Genomic DNA, 17,906 nt, shown 5'->3' with positions numbered 1-17,906 from the left:
CACTGTTCGATTTTTGAGTGAGTTTTTTGCAGTATAAAAATCAACAGTTGGATGAACTAGGTTTTTTTCCCCAGAGTAATTGCATGAGAAACGCTGGAGTATCGTACATGTTTGTACTATATGTAATATCTGTATCATAAACTTTTTTTTTTTAAATATTTATGTGTGCATACTTGTTTTTATTTTTACATAGATGTGATGAGTTATATTGCATGTATTTTTGCTCTTTTATAACAATAAAAAGAAAAAGGAAATCTAGTAATTTTATGGGGTCATTGTCTTCACCTTCAAATGGTTTTAGTACAATTTTTACATCTTTTAAAGTAAGTTTAAAGTAACACATGTAAATGTTGAGTCGTCAGAATACATTTTGTACAAAATATCAGTTACGATGAACAATCGGACTGATTTTGATTTAGTTGATTGTTTTATATCCTCTAGCACGTCACTTTTTAATTCATTTTAATTAATCATAAAGTGCTTAAACTTGTGTTGTAGTGGCTTAAATAACAGATTTACCTCAGAAACAGAGCATTCAGAAATATCAAACTACGTAGGAAGCAGAACCTGAATTTATGGGATGGCTAAAACCAGTCTTTGGAGACTCATCTAAGGCAATATGTCAAATATATGTAACAGAGTTTTATGCTAAATTGAATGATATAAAATATCAGTTAACATTTCGAAAAAGGTGTTATACAGGTGACATTACACCAAACTATATTGGATTGGACGGGGGGAAGGGGGAGGGGAGGGGGGAGGAGAGAGAGAATAAACATATTAGTGCGTTAAAGTAAACTTAATAGTAGTGTAACTATCCTGGAATACATTTTGTAAACTTATATAGTCATCACAAATAATAGTCGCAACTTTAAAAATATTTATTATTTATTAACTAGGAAAATTATGTAGTAACAAACAAAGCGTCAAACGATATTTAATATTTTGTTGTTCTCTAAAGCATTAAAAATGTAGCACTATCTTTAAATTATTTTTCAAATTAAAAGTTGCAGTCCAATAGATATGTTAACAAAAAATTAACCTGAAACATTTAAAAAAAAAAAAACACATTGTAACATTAAGTATAGGTATGTATATTTGTTTTTGCTTTAATGACAGAAATCAGTCTGTGAAACGGTCATCACCTAATTCTTTAATTCAACATGGAGTTAAATATGTATATGTAGGCTAACAAAATTATGTCTATCTACAGTGTGACAAATGCTGCAGTATCTTACTTCAATGTTAACGAAGGATTGCCAAAATTGTAATGTGTATTTACAGTTGTCAATATTTCTTTAATTTACTATAAATTATAAGTTATATTATATTATGCCTAAAGTATTAAAGGATAATTATTCTATTATAAAGTTTATTTTGGCACACCAATACGCTTAGTACATACCCAGATGTCCACACAAGTTAGCATATAGGGATGAATCACGTGCGTCTATCTATTCGAGATTTTCACAGGTGGTAGCATATTATTCACTGTATATGGATGTTTACACTTACAAAAAACATTATTAACCCGTGTCTTGATGGCTTAAAGTCCTACAGAATATCTGCGAAAATAAACTCTGAACAGTCAGTGTGCTGGACTCGGCAGTAGGAGTCACAGGGCGTGCTCCTAAGTGGCGGATGTTACTAACAGGGCTGGCACCTGGGCTTGATATCCGTTCCAACAATCATACTCAAATAAGTACGGTCATCCAAGACATCTCGTCAAATATCCAAAACTAATTTTTAAAAAGTAGGAATAAACATAAGGTTTTAGAATAATCAAGAATGAGAATTTTGAAAAAATATATATATTTTTTTATTATTGTATTAATCAAAAAAACGTGGCATTATGCTTGAATCTCTTTTTGTTGCCAGGAATTTTATACATTACTCTTGCAGACAATATGTCTGCTAGTTTTACAGGTTATGTCTACCTTGATTTTTGGTGACATTACAATTTCATTTCAATATAAGAATTAAGAATATAACAGATCAGTATTAGTTTTCACAATTTGATAATTGCTAGCAGTTCTGCTTTAAAGTATATTTGTTATCTTTGATTAATTTTAACGGCTAAGGCCAAACAGAATATTAGGGCACCCAACTTTTCCAGACGTTTCTTACAAGACATTAATTTTACCTAATAATATATATCATTTTGTATACATTAACATGCCGCGATTAGAAATGGCGTATCCCTTTCTCGGTTTTAGGAACCCATGTCAGACTCTGGTAACAGTGTCAGGCATGTAAAAGAACCATCTTCCTCCTAACCAGGATTATGCCCAAATGGGATTATCTGCCTGGGGGAGTGTCGATGAATTGAGATGAGATGTGAATCTATTCAATTGTATACATTTTTATATCAATTGAATTTTGTGTACAGCTTCCAACTAATTTTATGGTATAAATTACTCCAAAATGATAATAATATTCTTTCTGGTTTTATTTCATACAGACTGGCTACTGCATTGAAAAAAAGTTGCAGTTTGTGAAAAATGTACCTAATTTGGCCAAAATGCTGTTCTGTGCATGAAGATCCAAGTTGAGACGTTTTCCTTCTCTCATGTATCGTTACAATTTTGCATGGGGAAAATGTACGTTTTTATCTTTGAAAGATTTGTGCAATGGGAGTGCATGACTTGATGTAAGTTTTTGGACATACGCCATTGCTAAGAATTTTAGCAATGGCGTATGTCCAAAAACTTACATCTCAAAAATGTATGTATATTTAAATTTCTATCACATCTCTAATTGCATATTTAACTGGCTCTATAATAGGTGGATGAAAAAATAAATTGAAAAATATGTATTATAATTCCATTTACTTTTTTTTTTTTTTTTTTTTTTGTCGGCCTCAAATTATATAAAGCCTTTGCACATCAGGACGTTACTTAGACGTAATGCTAACTGTCTGAAATTTTATTTCACTTGACTTAATCCTTAATTCCCTAAAAACATGGAAATGTGCATGAATTTCAAGATCTCAGCTAGGTACAGACCCCTTGGTCTCACAAGATCACAGCTGTGGAACCCAGCAGCTGGAACTCAGATCCAACATTACAAAACACCAATATGTAAAAATATTGTTAATCATGCATACTTAGATCAGTTTATTACATAAAACTTCCCCCAAAATTTATTTCTAATTACATCATAGGTGGGAGCCATTTTATTTGCTTTATAAAATTAACACTGTACAATAAATAATTTTAAGTCAAACATCAAGATAATATAATGCAGACATTAATAGTGATCTACCTAAGATTCTATTATTCTAATTTTTAGATAAACATAAATTTGGTTAAAATTTAAGCTGAGCGAATTTATTAAAACAATTTCAATGAACATTAGGTAGCATATAATCTTTAATTTGAATAAAATATGTTAGTACAGTAGACTCCTGATTATCTGGACTAATGTTTGGAGAGGGGTCCATGAATACCGAAAAACATGGTTAAAAAAATGTATGTACATAAATAAATAAATAAATAAAAATAATAAAAAAAAACACTGACTGAAATTTTTCTATCCAGACTATTTAGACAAACACAAACACCCATCCCTCAAAGTAATGCCCTAATTTGTTCCAGTAAAACAGAGTACTAATCAAAACAACGCTAATCACACGTATTTTTACCATAAGAGAATATTTCAATCAAAAGTATTCCATTTTCCAAATAGGTAAGTGTAATTGCTGAATACCATTTTAATCAAGACACTTCTCCCGTTAAAATATTTAAATACATTTGATGTACATTTAAATAAATGTTGAATAACATTTAGAGATTAATTAACCAAAAATTGAATTAAAAAATTCACGTACTGTATTATTTACTAAATGTGTGTCTGCCATGATCCTAGTGGCGCAAGGTAAACCAGTCCCGAAAACTTCTGGCTTCTCTCTCCAGAGCTGCTGTGACATGCAGCATGGCGGAATATAAACGTTTGCTGAACACTTGGGCGTTTTCAAAAATAATTATGCAATGGAAGAAGCAAATAGCTATTGAGGAAAAGCAAAATATTGTTTGTTGATTAGTCACAATATTAATTTGTTGCATTACTATGCATTGCATTGTATTTTGTGCTACACAAGTGCCCATCCCATGTGTGCACATGGAAATAAAAAGTAAAAAAAAAAAAAGTTTTTATGGTTTATGAAAGTGAAATATGACACAGTACTCTGCAAACCGGATAACCCGCCTCTGAATAATCTGGAGTCTACTGTATTTTGAAACTCACGAAACATGTGCTATGAAATGTATGATGTATTTTTCTGACAGTACTATTATAAAATAGTGGTTTGCAATAAAAAAAACTGTATCGTCACTATGTTGAAAACACAAAATACAATGAGAAAATAAGACAATCTACTTAAATGGCAAGTATTCACAAATGTCTCTAGCTTATACATTATTTTAACATGTTTAAATGTAAATTGTTTTAATTTTTTGCACAATAGTCTTTTGTAATTTTAGCTGCTAAACTTTAGGAGTACAAACAAATAACTTCCACATCAGCTGGCTGAACAAAGCAACTGCAAAATTAACCACACACTTTTCGCTTACTCAAGTGCATAAAAAACTGACACGTTCCGGACTAGCCACCTAGAACAGTGGAGCAAACATTATCTTGCAGCATTTTGGTGAAAGTAGCATAACAGCTTGAAAACATCACAGCTTCTGCACCAAAGGGTCCAGAACAATCTCCACATCCTTGAAGATCTCTTCTGGGCTCCTTTCTGCGTTAATCTGTAACAGTAATATATTTTTACCTACTTTCATAACTATGCAGAAAACTTTAAAGCTATTTCATGAACACACTAACTATTTACGTGGTGGTGCTGCCACAGAGTTTGTAGTTACAACACACAGCTTACAGGCTGCCTACGAAACATCCCGCCATTCAGGCCAGGATACCTAACACAGGGGCAGGAACGGAGTCAACTCGAGGTCTGCTCTGTGATCAGTCAGACTAGAAGATGACAGTCACTACCTTCAATCTGCTCCATCACCAACACTACCTTTTAGGGGCTTCATATTCATCTTTTTGTACACTTTCTCTGTATCCTCTATTAAAGTGATTGTTTTGTAAACTAATTGTTGACTAATTAAATAAATTATATATAATTTTTAAACCCTTGTGTTGGGTCTCATAAACTCTCCCCAATGAGTTAACTACACTAAACTACTGCTTTCCTGTAAGACAAGATAGGTAGTAACAATGCAAAAGAAACCAATAATATTTCACTTACTAAATTAAGAAGTTAAGTCTGAATAAGAGCAGAAAAAAATAATGTCCATAACACACATACTACCACTAATGGAGTTGATCCCTCCAATTCCTGCACTGGATGACAGATTTATGATGCTACTTATCTTGGCATTTCTTATTTTTACCAATGAATTTATTTAGGTTTGTGGGCTAGATTTCCAACTAATAATCTTAAATAATTCTGTCAATTATGGATTTGATTATACGTACTTTCAATCCACACATATTCACATGAACATCATATCATTAATTCCCTACACAAAGTTTAATATTATCATTTAAACAATTTAGTCAGCTTGTACTATGTTCAGTGTAGTTGGACGAATGAAACATTAATACCGCGGACCAATTAAGTTTACATACCTAAATTTGATTACATATTTTGCAATTTTCACCACTTGAAATAGTATTGAAGTAAAGAAATTATTTACATTTTATACAATCACTAAATTTACAAAAAACACTTTTCATTGCAGTTGAAAACATAACATATTTACGACATAGATTTAATACTGTTTATAACAATTATTGTGCAGAGAGAAACAAAATACTTGATTGAAAATAACACATTTCATGGACAAAACCAAATGGATAATTTAACTACAACTATGAAGGTGCTCAGATACCCTTCACAGCGGGGCATTGACAATGCTGAGGGAGCGACTGCCACATGGCCTAACGCACCACACACTCTTGCTCTCTCTGGTTTATTTCTAGATTCCCCCCTCGTCTCCTCGCAGCCAGCAGATGCACCACACGTACAATAACTGCGCTGTTTGCTGTTCAGAGCTGCACACGACTGCTCAGATATTTTGATTAAATAAATTATACTTACATGTAGTTATAATTACTTAAAACAAACATTTATGCACATATTCAACCATACGGTGCATAATTATTATTATTTATAAAACCCAAAGTGAAAAATTTGCATATGTATCGCACTACACTTTTTTACACTAAAAATCGGCATAAATTGTGCAACCCATATGCAGGTAAATACAGTTTTTTTTTTTTTTTTAATTATTCAGCTAACCTAACTCAACCTAACCAACGAACCAACCTTTCATTTCAGTTCCTGTTCACCTTATTTTCCATAACTTGTTACTCTACATACTGATCTAAAAAAAATTTGCGAACTGCAGAATACTGTGAAATTCATTGCAATCTATTTTATGAAAAACATTAATCTTTTTTTAAAATGCTGTATGCCAAATTAATGATTGAATGAGCTGATATTTACTTATTTAAACCCTAGTTAGTCACAATTTTTTGTTGTTAACAGCTACCAGGTAAATTGTATTTTAGTTCAGCAATATTATAAAAACAATTTTTACTAATTTCATCTGGAATCTTAAACCATTATTTACTTTTTTAAATATATATTTTTGAGTTGCAACATCTGTTTTGTCATAGATATATACAGCAAGTAATTGCTACTGTAACAGATGGTGTTGGATTGATTGTGACTATCGATTTGAACACCGTTGAAACTATGACAATTTCTTATTTTAATGTCCATATAACGGAGTGTCCGTGTTCTGTGGTGTCGTAGTACATGGTTATTGGAGTTTGTTCATGTTTTGCCACTTCTGGTGCGTGTGACAAAAAAAAATACAAATAATATTTCATTTTCAAGTATGAAATGACACACATGCCATGTTGGAATTGTTTATGCAATTTTTTCCATTACCAATTATTGAAACAATAGATTAAAAAAAAAAAAAAAACTTTGAATACTTGCTGCATGTTTAAAACATCAATTATTGTTAATGTTTTTGATTAAACAACATAAAAGGGTCTTCATATTGCACAAATGACTTAATTTTAGCAGCAAACATTGGTATATGACCAACTCACGAGGTATACTAAGTCAAGTATTCGTAAGAAAATGAATATTCATTATTTCGAAGAGTTAGTATTCGAGGTCAAAAATTTGAGTATTCACACAGGCCTAATAACTGAACCTGTTTTTTTTCTCTCTTCTTATTTTCAATAGCAAATTAATCCTAAATTACAAATAAAAAACAATTGAAAATTCTAAAACCACCAGAAAATTAGGTAAAGACCACTTATTCATCACTGACCGTCTTGCACTTTGCGCTAAAGTGTTGTATCACAGGTTGCGTGTGTTTGGCGAACGTTTGCAACCTCTTCTTTATGGTCTCCTCGTTGTCATCTGCGCGACCGGACGTCTCGGCGCGGTGCAGCAGTCGCACGGTCATCGTTTCTGGGCTTACGTCGAAGTTCAGGATCAACGTACATGTTGCAACCTAGGAAAACACAGCACAAAACTTAAACCATACTAACTCGATATGCAGCATACACGTATATTAAGTTAGAAAAAGCTTACAAAAATGTAGTGACGAAAGGAGCAGTGACTATGTGAGGCGTTGAAGAGTGACAGAGCGAGGTGTCAGGCTCGCTCCAACAGGGGCCGCCTGTCCAAGGACTCTGGTTCGAACACTAGTCTGGCCATCCTGATATCAGTTACCCACGGTTTGCTGAAAACACTCCGGCTGAACACTACGATAGTTTCTTACCCCAGACCATGACTGTTGTTATATTTCTCCATGTCCGTTGATAACAATTTTATTTCCAAAATGTCAACCTGGTAATAATTAAACTTCACAATTTTTAAAATTTCTACATTTTGTGATATTTTTAAACATTTAAGAGCTTCCTAAGTAGTTGACAGTGCAGATATAAAACATACTGTTGTTTAAAAGTGAATCCTCGCCCTCATCTGGTTAGAACAGACGATGTGTACGGTGGACGGGAGTACCCAGAGAACACCCACCCTCATGGCAATGCCTGCCACACTCGAGGTTCACCTCCGCCTTGGCGACCACTCAACCATGTGGCCCAAACAGAGGGGAAAGTGTTTCAACTTTGAATTTTCTAAATAAAAAATGTTTCCTTATTACTTTTGGCCAGCTTTAATATTAAAATAAGTATAAACCTCAAGAAAATGTTGCCCATTTCAATTACAACTACTAGGTATTACTTAAAACATGACCAATAACCTTTTCTTCAAAAATGATGCCCTGACACAACTCCCTGGGGTAGCCATCAATCAGGAAACCTTTGGACGTCGGCATAGAGGCTTCCATGGCTTCTTTCAGAAGCTCCAAGACGTCTTCCTGAAACATCACAGCATTCCACCGATAAGGGTGCAGCCTAACTCAACGATCTATCACTTAATGTCATGATCCTGGTATAAAGATTATTATAACTTACAGAAAATCCTCACTTTTCAGTGAATCTAAAAACATTTTTTTTCCAATATTTTTTAGGGAAGATAGAATTTAATGGTTTGGTAAGAAGGTATTTTAAGAGTAAATACACAATTACAATCACATTCTTTTAAGAGGAATGATACAGAGCAATGACCATGGTGAAGTTGTGGAGGGTACCAGTGCCAAGACTGGCTACTGGTAATGTTCAAATGTGCTATGACACGGGGACCGATTCTTTTATCGGTAACTGCAGAACTGAAATGTGTTTTCTGTTTACTTTTTATCACCAAAACCCAGAGGTATTTATATAGTAGCAAATGCCCAGAATAATATACTTTCAGTCACGAACATTAGTTATTAGCTTATTACACAATAAGTTTTACAAAGAACGATACTATGCATATATGCATATCAAGATACATGTAATTACGGTGTGTAAAATGCTTACAAATTATATTTAAAAGCACGTTAAATACCCAGTACAATATCATGCGAAAAAATGAGAGAAAATAAAATTACGTTAAATGCAATTTCCCGCGGGCATGCCACGCATAAACATAGTCATGCAAAAAGCCAGATACAAACGGCTATCAAACAAGATAGGACGATACTTTGTAATTATGCTCAAAGATTATTACTATTATTATGACTTTAGGTACACGGACCGTTAAAGATAGAACATAATTAGAGAAAGGCATTGTTCAATGAAAATCAACATAGACAAGGATAAGTTACACGTTCACATGGCCGCATCACGCCGGAGCACATGTGTGATGCAAGCAAGCATGGCAATCCTAAACTGTATCAAAGGGACATCGACAAAAAGTTTACCAAAACTAAAATTTAACAGAGGCAGTCCAAAACCAGCAATTTTGAAACCTCTAAATACAAGAGCTATAATTTACATGACACGGCCACACGTGCCAGCAAAACAATTACCGCACTTACGTACATACACAACACAACTTGGGTGTGTGGCCCGTGGAACTTCTAAATACAACCTAACTAACTACATTAATTATGTTATCACCCGCATGAAAGTAACAAGAACAGCCCGTGGCAATGCAATTCCAGCCTTTATATAGGCATCAGAGGCGCCAAGCGCGCCTGCGCACATCGCAGAAGGGGAAACAAACACTGCCCTAAAGTAAAGAGAGAAAGCTTGTTTGAAGTATTGATAAATGTTTAAACTATTCTCATGCTTGGGATGCATTCCCTCAGCTGCTAGACAGCCACGGAAATAGTTTCCTATTCATTGTGATGGTTTACACGACACAGCTGAGTTGGGAAAGTGCCCGGGTCGGGATGAAGTGACATGGTCAGCTAAACAGCAGGTGCCAAGCACACTACTGTCTGTGTACAGAGCCTCGATTATCACGGCCCTGCGGTGCTTACTTCCACAAGCGTCAATTTGCAGAATCAAGTACACCAGGGTTCAGGCATGCTGTGAGATGGGGTCACCTGACAGCGAGGGGTGGGGAGAGTACTCACGACGGGCACCAGCTCGCCCTGCTCCATGATCGCCGTCAGCTGCTTGCCGCGGGGCGACCCGGACTGCACCTCGCTCCTCAGCAGGTCGCCGGTCGACAGGTGCGTGAAGCCATACTTGGCCACGATCTTCTCGCACTGCGTGCCCTTGCCCGAGCCGGGACCGCCTGCAAGACAGCACGCCGTGCTCGGGGCTCCATCTTTCCAACCCCACATTATATCTCAAGACTAAAAGTTATTGTGGTGGTAACGATAAAACCCCATCTGAAAAAATTGGGTAACTTGTAAGTTTTGCAATGAATTTTATTTTTTGTCCTACTACCAATATAAAAATTTGTAGCGATTTGAACTGTGCGCGCCGCATCGGCTTCCGGCACTCCGCTCCCCTGCTCCTTCTCCCTCCTTTCTCCCCCTCCCTAGTGTTTCTATGTCTACTCGTTCACCCCCTCCTCTCGTTGATTGGCGCATGCGCGCGCTGCGGCGCAATGTTATAAAAGCTGTGTTTGTTGGTCAGGAGGCCTCTTTCTTCCTTGATTTTTGTCAGGCTCGGTTGTCAGCGGTTGTAGTCTACGAGCATGTAGTCGTTTAGGTCAACTTAGACCTACATGTGTGTGCGACCTCTGGGGGAAACATGTAAGTTGGAATTGAGTTATGTGTGAGGCGGTGGCCCTTGCTTTAATGTAGTCATATATTTGTAATTTGTTTGTCTAAATTCCCTTTCGGCCGCCACCTGGAAAATTATAAGTTTGGATTAATGTTTTAAGGGCGCGGTTGACAAAATTGCAAGAAATTCTGAGCACATTTGGGTGGCTGTAATAATCATATTTAATAAGAAATAAAAAACATAATACTGACAAATTAAAAAAGAATGCTTTCTTTCCACACACACAATAGTTAGAAAAAATAAATGACCCACATTCTGTAATAAAGTTAATAATAATACTACCTCTTTATAATACTTTTGGAATTAAGTGGTTTAGTGTTCATTTTGCCTAAAAAATGTTCGATGATCGCTGTCTTATATTTACACGAATATGTAATAACCCTGTTTTTAAACTGTATTGTGTTCGTCATGCTGTGATAAAAAAAAGTATTTTTAATTATTTTTTTTGTGTTCGAAGTTTGCTTTGACTGGTCACAAAATACACATTTTTAAGGATACAAAGCTTTTAAAATGTATAAACTTGTGGTGTAGTGGTTGGTTCGCATTTGCACTTTAATTCTGACTTAAAGAAAAAAAATTATCTCCAGTAGTTTAAACGTAAAACAATAAACAGTGAGGATACGCGCGGGAAAGCTGTTCTCTAGTTGAGAGGCGCGCTACCAGAGCGCACTCGATGCCTTATCAGCAACCGCCTCGGCGCAGCTGCGCGGGCTCGGATAGCCCCGCGTTGCCATATCTTTCGACCCGACGTCTCTACTCACTGCTAGCGGGACTGTTGTTCGTGAAGCAATGGGTAAGAGGAAAGTTCACTACTACAATAAAAAGAAAAGTAAAAGGGCGTTAGCGATTGCAGAATCTTGGCGAAAGAGGAAAGAGGATCCAATAATACAAGATGTAGTAGAAGTGACGCAAGAAACTGAATTGAATGATGCTCATTCTAATACAGAGTAAGTAAGCTTTCAGCTGGAAAAAAAATTCAATGTTTTTAAACTGTTTAACGAATATGTAGTAATAATTTTCTTAGTGATGTATACTACGATCTGTAGTATACGTCTTTTATTTTATGAGTAAAGTGTTGTGAATGCTTGTGCGACTTTCGTTGCGTGCATGAAATGAGGTATGCTTACACTTTCCTTTATTAATTCATGATAACATGTTAGTTCGTTAAAAACAAAACAAAAAGTAAGCGTAAATAATTTACGTTTCTGACAGCCACGACAGCTCATTTGCCGGTTTACTTGCGGTTCGTAACGCAGAAGTCACTCAATAAAAAATTCAGTCTCTTTACACAGCAAAATGAATCCTTGCAACAGTTAACATTTTGGAATATTAATATTGTAGTTTACATTTGTAACAATGCTGTTATTTCGACTGCAATATTTTGGTTGATGAGGAATGTTGGAAATCTTGATTGTTGTTCGTTGAAAAAAAAGCTAATTGCATAATTAGGTAATATTTTATATGGTGCTTATTTATCATCAATAAATAAATAACAATATATTTCTAATTATTGACATGTTTAAAATAGATTGGAGAAATTAAGTTCTTTTGATTTGATTATTATTTTATATTCCATTTCTCTGCCTAAATAAAAATTAAACAATCTACTCCATAGATCTGTAGTTCGTTCCATTTATAGTTTCTTCGCAGTACAATCTGACATATTTTGATGTTACATACCTCTGTATATTATGTCGACATTTGTTTCGTAAAGAAGAATAACAGTTTATTTCATCGTGCACCGTAAGTCATGACCTATAAAACAGTGCCTATTCTGAGTTACAAAAAGCTGTACTTACCTTCAAAGGATAATTTAAGTATGAAGTATTGAATCATGTGACCAGTGTCAGTTGCCAATAAAAGTCAGTAACATGTTTGGCCTTTTCATGTGAAAATCATTATACTTACATGTGTTTCTCAAACTTATTTTTTGTAATTTTGTGAATGAATCGGGAATGCGAACAAATTGCTAATATTTATCACTAATTACTTTTTTTTTTGTGGGGCCATGGCGTTGCAGTGACCAGAACTCTTTCCTCCCGTCCAGGCGGTCCGGGTTTGATTCCCGGAATTTCGCGCTTGCATTCCAGCGATGTTCCATTCCCGCCTCAACTCAACATTAGCTTCAAGCTGGCCTTGTGCGCCCCCCCCCCCCCCAACCCCCCCCCCCCCCACACACACACATCGTTCTTCCTGTTCGGTAGGGGCGTCAGACCCGTTGCGTGTCGACCTCTCATTGCAGCTGCAGACCCTGCGGGATCTTTATAAAATATGTATTTATTTAAATATTTATTACTTTTCTGGCTCTTAAATATTAGTTTACAATGCAGTGAATGCGTTAATGTCTGTCGCAAACACGAAATTTCCCTTTGTAGAATTGAATAAAATAAAACAATACAATTATAATTCTTAATATCATAATAACATTCATTGCATAGAACACCCACCACAAAAACATTTAATGGTCAAAATTTTTTGGCATTTAAAATTAGGCCCTGCTGCGATACTTTATTTTGGTTACATGATTGGCAACAATAAATCGTTTGAGACATCTTCATCAGCACGAAAAATAACTGGTATTGCATTTGACTTGCTACTCGCAGCAGAACGTCGGAATACAAGGGCGGAGAGAATACTGGACGTCTCCCCCAACCTCGGATTATAGGCATCGACCGGTGCTGTTACCACTTGTGAAAATACTCGCCCGACCTCGCTGGATACGCTGAATGCGCTCTAACCGTTTTGAAACTTGTGGGCCCCGTTTCACAACTTACGATACTTAATACTCTGAACTTTATACTGGTCACTTAGTCAAAAAATTTTTGTGCCTAACTATTATTATATTTCCAAAATACTAAGAGGCCTATTTTTAATTAGATTTTTTTTTTGCATTTCAGGGAGAAAATAGTTTTTTGTGACGAAGATAGTAATTTGCCTGCGCTGATTACAGAGTCAGTGAATTTGAAAACTTCTTGGGATGACTTGATGGGAAACAGAATTTTTAATCCTGCTTATGTTTTTCCATTCATGCTTAATTTGCAAGCTCAGCACACAAGACAGTGTACGGCAGGGACCTTACAATTCACAAAAGAAATAAGGAAAGGCATAGAATGTCAGTGGTTACTGGAGTGTGATGGCTGTCATCGTGAATTCAGAATTTGCAATGAAAACCCTGGCAATGAAACACTTAATAGTGCAGCTGCTTGGGCAGCTATTACAAGTGGAATCGGGTACACGCAGCTTGAAAATGTGCTGAATGTCCTCGAAATACCTGCTATGAGCAAAAATACATTTTTCAAGAATGAAATCCATTTGGAAAAGGTAACTTAATTTTCGTACAACGACTTTCAAATAATTTAGAAAAAAATTTAAACACTCAATATTATGATATGCAATAATTTCCTTAAATTTACAGGTATGGAATGACTACTTGGAAACAACCATCACAGAAGCAGGTGCACTGGAACGTAGACTAGCTGTGGAAAAAGGAGACGTGGATGAATATGGTGTCCCTTTTGTTACCGTAATTGTGGATGGAGGCTGGAGCAAACGGAGCTACGGGCATAACTACAACGCAGCATCTGGAGTGGTATTTTATTCACTTTATAAATACAAAGTTTGTGACCCATGAACCGTGAATCGTATTCAAAGAACCATACTGACACATTTTGCAGGTTATATTTACTGTAGTGAGTATCTCTTAAAGTATCCTACATCACCCAACGAGTAAGTAGTTAGTGAGCATAAATTAACAACAGAAATGTGTGCAAATTTATGGCATCATCACACACCAATATTTAGCAAACTCCTCGTGATAGTATGTTCTAACTCTTTACACTTGCGGTGTTTAGAGCTCATTTTAATTCAGTGGTGGAAAAAATTACAAACTGCTCTAGGTAGAGTATTTTAATGAGGAATTGTCGTAAACATTAAAATATATTTTAATTACTGTAAAATAATACATTCTCTTCATTACATGTTGTAAATGCAACTTTACATTAAATGGAGAAATATTTCTTTCTATCAATTTTGCACCTTGGATATCAGTGGACATATACCGTGTTTCAGATAGGAATGCCAAATTTAGTCATCCTTCCAAGAGATGTCATTTTCATGACCTTTCTTCTCGCATACAATCTATTTTATGGCAGTATGTATGTAAAGAAGATCCCACCAGTCAATCAGAAGTGATAATGGCATATAATGTGTTGCAAGAGAATACATATTTATGCCGTTATATTTGGCTGTTATTTATTTTATACATTAGAGTTATTATGTTACTCAGAGAAATGTATAAATTTTATAACTATTTTTAGAAAATTTTGAGTTAATAATAGCATTTGTAACGATGAAACATGCATCTTCAATGCATGTTATACGTTTTGAACATCAATAATAAAACTTTTCCTTTTATTTCAAAATGCTGATTAACATTCATTTGATTTAGGCTTTTGTAAAGTTACTTTCCAAATGAGGTCATTTATTTATGTTGTAGTACTAACAACAGAAATGGATCTGCTGTATCTGTACTTAGCAAGCCACCCTCCATCAAGGCAATCCGGGTTCAACTTCCGGAGGGGTCGGACATTGGATTTTCGCATGAGAGTAGTGGCTTGCATTGCCGGTGTTCGATGGTTTGTCTCAGGATACTCCCATGTCCCCACTCTTATGATGAACCATCGTTCTCCCCCACCCCCTGGTTTCATCTTCATTGGCGCTGAAGATACAGATGAAGTACCATTAAACCTATATTTACTAATGAATGTTTACTTGCCAATGTTTGGCGTGCTGCTTCTGAACTGCATTTGACTGATTTATTACAACAAATATCTGTAACCTATCAATATTTATTTAATTGTTTTTCAGGCTGTTATCATTGGCCAGGCTACTGGTAAGCTGCTTTTTATTGGTGTCCGCAACAAATACTGCTGTATATGTGAGCGAGCAGCAAAGCAGAATGTCCCAGGGATACCCCATGTGTGTTATAAGAATTGGGACAAGTGCAGAGCTTCAACTTCAATGGAGCAAGATATTCTCGTAGAAGGTTTCAAGAATAGTGAAGCAATGCATGGGCTGAAATACAAATATTTTGTTGGTGATGGCGACTCGAGCGTTTATGCTAGACTCATGCAAAATGTTTCGTACGGACGCTCTATCCACAAAATAGAGTGTTCCAACCACTGTGTTAAGAACTATACAAGTGCTCTCCACAAACTTTCATTCGACAAAACCTTTCCCACCGAAGCAAGAAAAATCTTGAAATCGTCCATTCCTCGTTTGACAGTAGCAGCGAGAAGTGCCATTCGACACTGTGCCAATTCTGGTGACAAAGTTGAAGATCTGATAAAAGATTTAAGCAATGGCCCTTATCATGTCTTTGGTGAGCACTCTAACTGCCGTAAATACTTTTGCTCCCAAGAAAGCTCGAACTGCTACATTGAATCTCTTAAGGATTCCAAAATATTTGATCAGGTTGAAAGTCTAGTAAACAGATTGGCTGCTAAAGCACCAATACTCATAGCAGATAAGACAAGCAACCAAGCAGAATTTTATATGAGTCTCCTGGCGAAGTACAACGCCGGTAAAAGGATTAATTTCACACAAAGGGGATCCTTCAAGCGTCGATGTACTGTTGCTGGAATGCGATTCCAGAAAGGCCACACTTGGGAGATCAGCCCTTTTAAGAAACTGACTGGAAGAAGTCCAGGAATGGTACACAAGAAGTTAATCAAAAAAAGAGTTCGACAGCATGTGACTATTACACGTCGTAAATTGGAATATTCTGAAACCGACAAGCCAGTTAAACGACATAAAGTCTTCACGCCTGCTGACGAAGACTACGGGCCTGATTCAGAGGAACCTGAGGATTTAAATAATGTGCAAAGAAAATGCGAAGAATTTCTTAAAACTTTGAGTGTGACAGCAGAAAGCAGTGACCATATTGTTCAACAGACGATTGGACAGTCAGATTGTGAACTGTGGCATGAAGCCAGAAGAATACGTCTCACAGCCAGCAATTTCGGGCCAGTTTGCCGGAGGAAAGAGACGACTTCTTGCTCTTCCCTCGTCAAGCAACTTCTGTACAAGCCACCAGTAACAACAGCTGCAATAGAATATGGACGATCAAATGAGTGTGTTGCAATAAAACGTTTTGAAGAAGAAACTGGTTTGTTTGTTGAAAAATGTGGTTTATTTGTTGACTTGGCATACGGGTTTCTAGGAGCAAGTCCTGATGGCTTATTGAGGGATGAAAATTCAATGATCGAAGTGAAATGTGTTCCTTCAGCCATTGGAATCGGGCTCAAAGAAATGGCCAAACAGAAGAAAAGTTTCTTTTTAGAAGAAAATGAAGGAAAATTAATTCTGAGGAAAACACACAATTATTTTTATCAAATTCAAGGGACACTGAACATTTCAGAACGAGATGCTTGCTACTTGATAGTGATGAGTGACCTGAAAGAAAATCTGCATATTGAAAAGGTTTACAAAGATGTTGTATTTTGGGAGAGAGAAATGGTTCCGAAACTTCGTCGGTTTTATATTCACTGTTTGTTACCGGAGATTGTAGAACCAAATGTGAGCAGGGGTAAACGTATTCGTGAACCTGAATATATCCTAAAAGCGCAAGAGGAACAGAAGAAAAAACTGTGCACCAAGAAAAGAAAAGAAGGCGAGATGAAGAGTGTATGTAAATAATTTAATTCAGTGCCAACAAACAGAACTTACATGAAAGTAGGTTTAAGGTTAGTTCGTAGACTCAATGAATTGCGAGACAGCAATACCATAATATTTCTTGTAAGGCGAATCAGTGGTTGATTTTAGAAGTAACTGATTTCATTTATCATAGATTTTGCAGAAAATTAAGCAATTTGTGGCTCTGAGTTAATGAAAAGGTATTGTTCGAGTATTTTTTGTCGTGTATACAATATTATTATTATTTCTCGTTGGTTTTGTGCATTCACTCTACGTCTTACGTAACACAATTTAAAAATGGCTTAGTGTTAACAGACTACTGACTTTATTCCTTAACTTAAGCTATTTAATGATAACTTTCATACATACTTGATAGTAATTGAAGAATAATTTCATAATGATATGCATACTCTTTGTGATCAAATTGTAACAATAACATCCACCCAAAATATTATACCTACTGCAATTAAGTTAAGGTTTTACAATGGGCTAATTTTATTTACATTTAACAATTATCCTTTTTTTACACGCTTTTATTAACTTCA

The 17,906-nt window shown here is 35.7% G+C and overlaps 1 protein-coding gene across 4 annotated transcripts in view; it reads right to left on the bottom strand.

The window, feature by feature from the left end:
- Window positions 1–3,092: 3,092 nt before the first annotated feature.
- Window positions 3,093–17,906, bottom strand: part of LOC134537295 (adenylate kinase isoenzyme 1-like) — a 34,243-nt gene continuing 19,429 nt past the window's right edge. For all 4 annotated transcript variants that reach the window (XM_063377579.1, XM_063377580.1, XM_063377581.1 and 1 more), the window contains 4 exons: window positions 10,008–10,171; window positions 8,304–8,420; window positions 7,365–7,550; window positions 3,093–4,754 (listed from right to left, as the gene is read on the bottom strand). In XM_063377579.1, coding sequence (XP_063233649.1) covers window positions 4,677–4,754; window positions 7,365–7,550; window positions 8,304–8,420; window positions 10,008–10,171 — 545 coding nt within the window. In that variant the 3' untranslated portion in view covers window positions 3,093–4,676. The remainder of the gene's footprint in view (window positions 4,755–7,364; window positions 7,551–8,303; window positions 8,421–10,007; window positions 10,172–17,906) is intronic.

Source organism: Bacillus rossius, chromosome 12 (assembly GCF_032445375.1).
Source record: "Bacillus rossius redtenbacheri isolate Brsri chromosome 12, Brsri_v3, whole genome shotgun sequence".
NCBI classification, from domain to species: Eukaryota; Metazoa; Arthropoda; class Insecta; order Phasmatodea; family Bacillidae; genus Bacillus; species Bacillus rossius.
The sequence above is the reverse complement of the archived record's forward strand: the minus strand, read 5'-3'. Positions and strand labels throughout refer to the sequence as shown.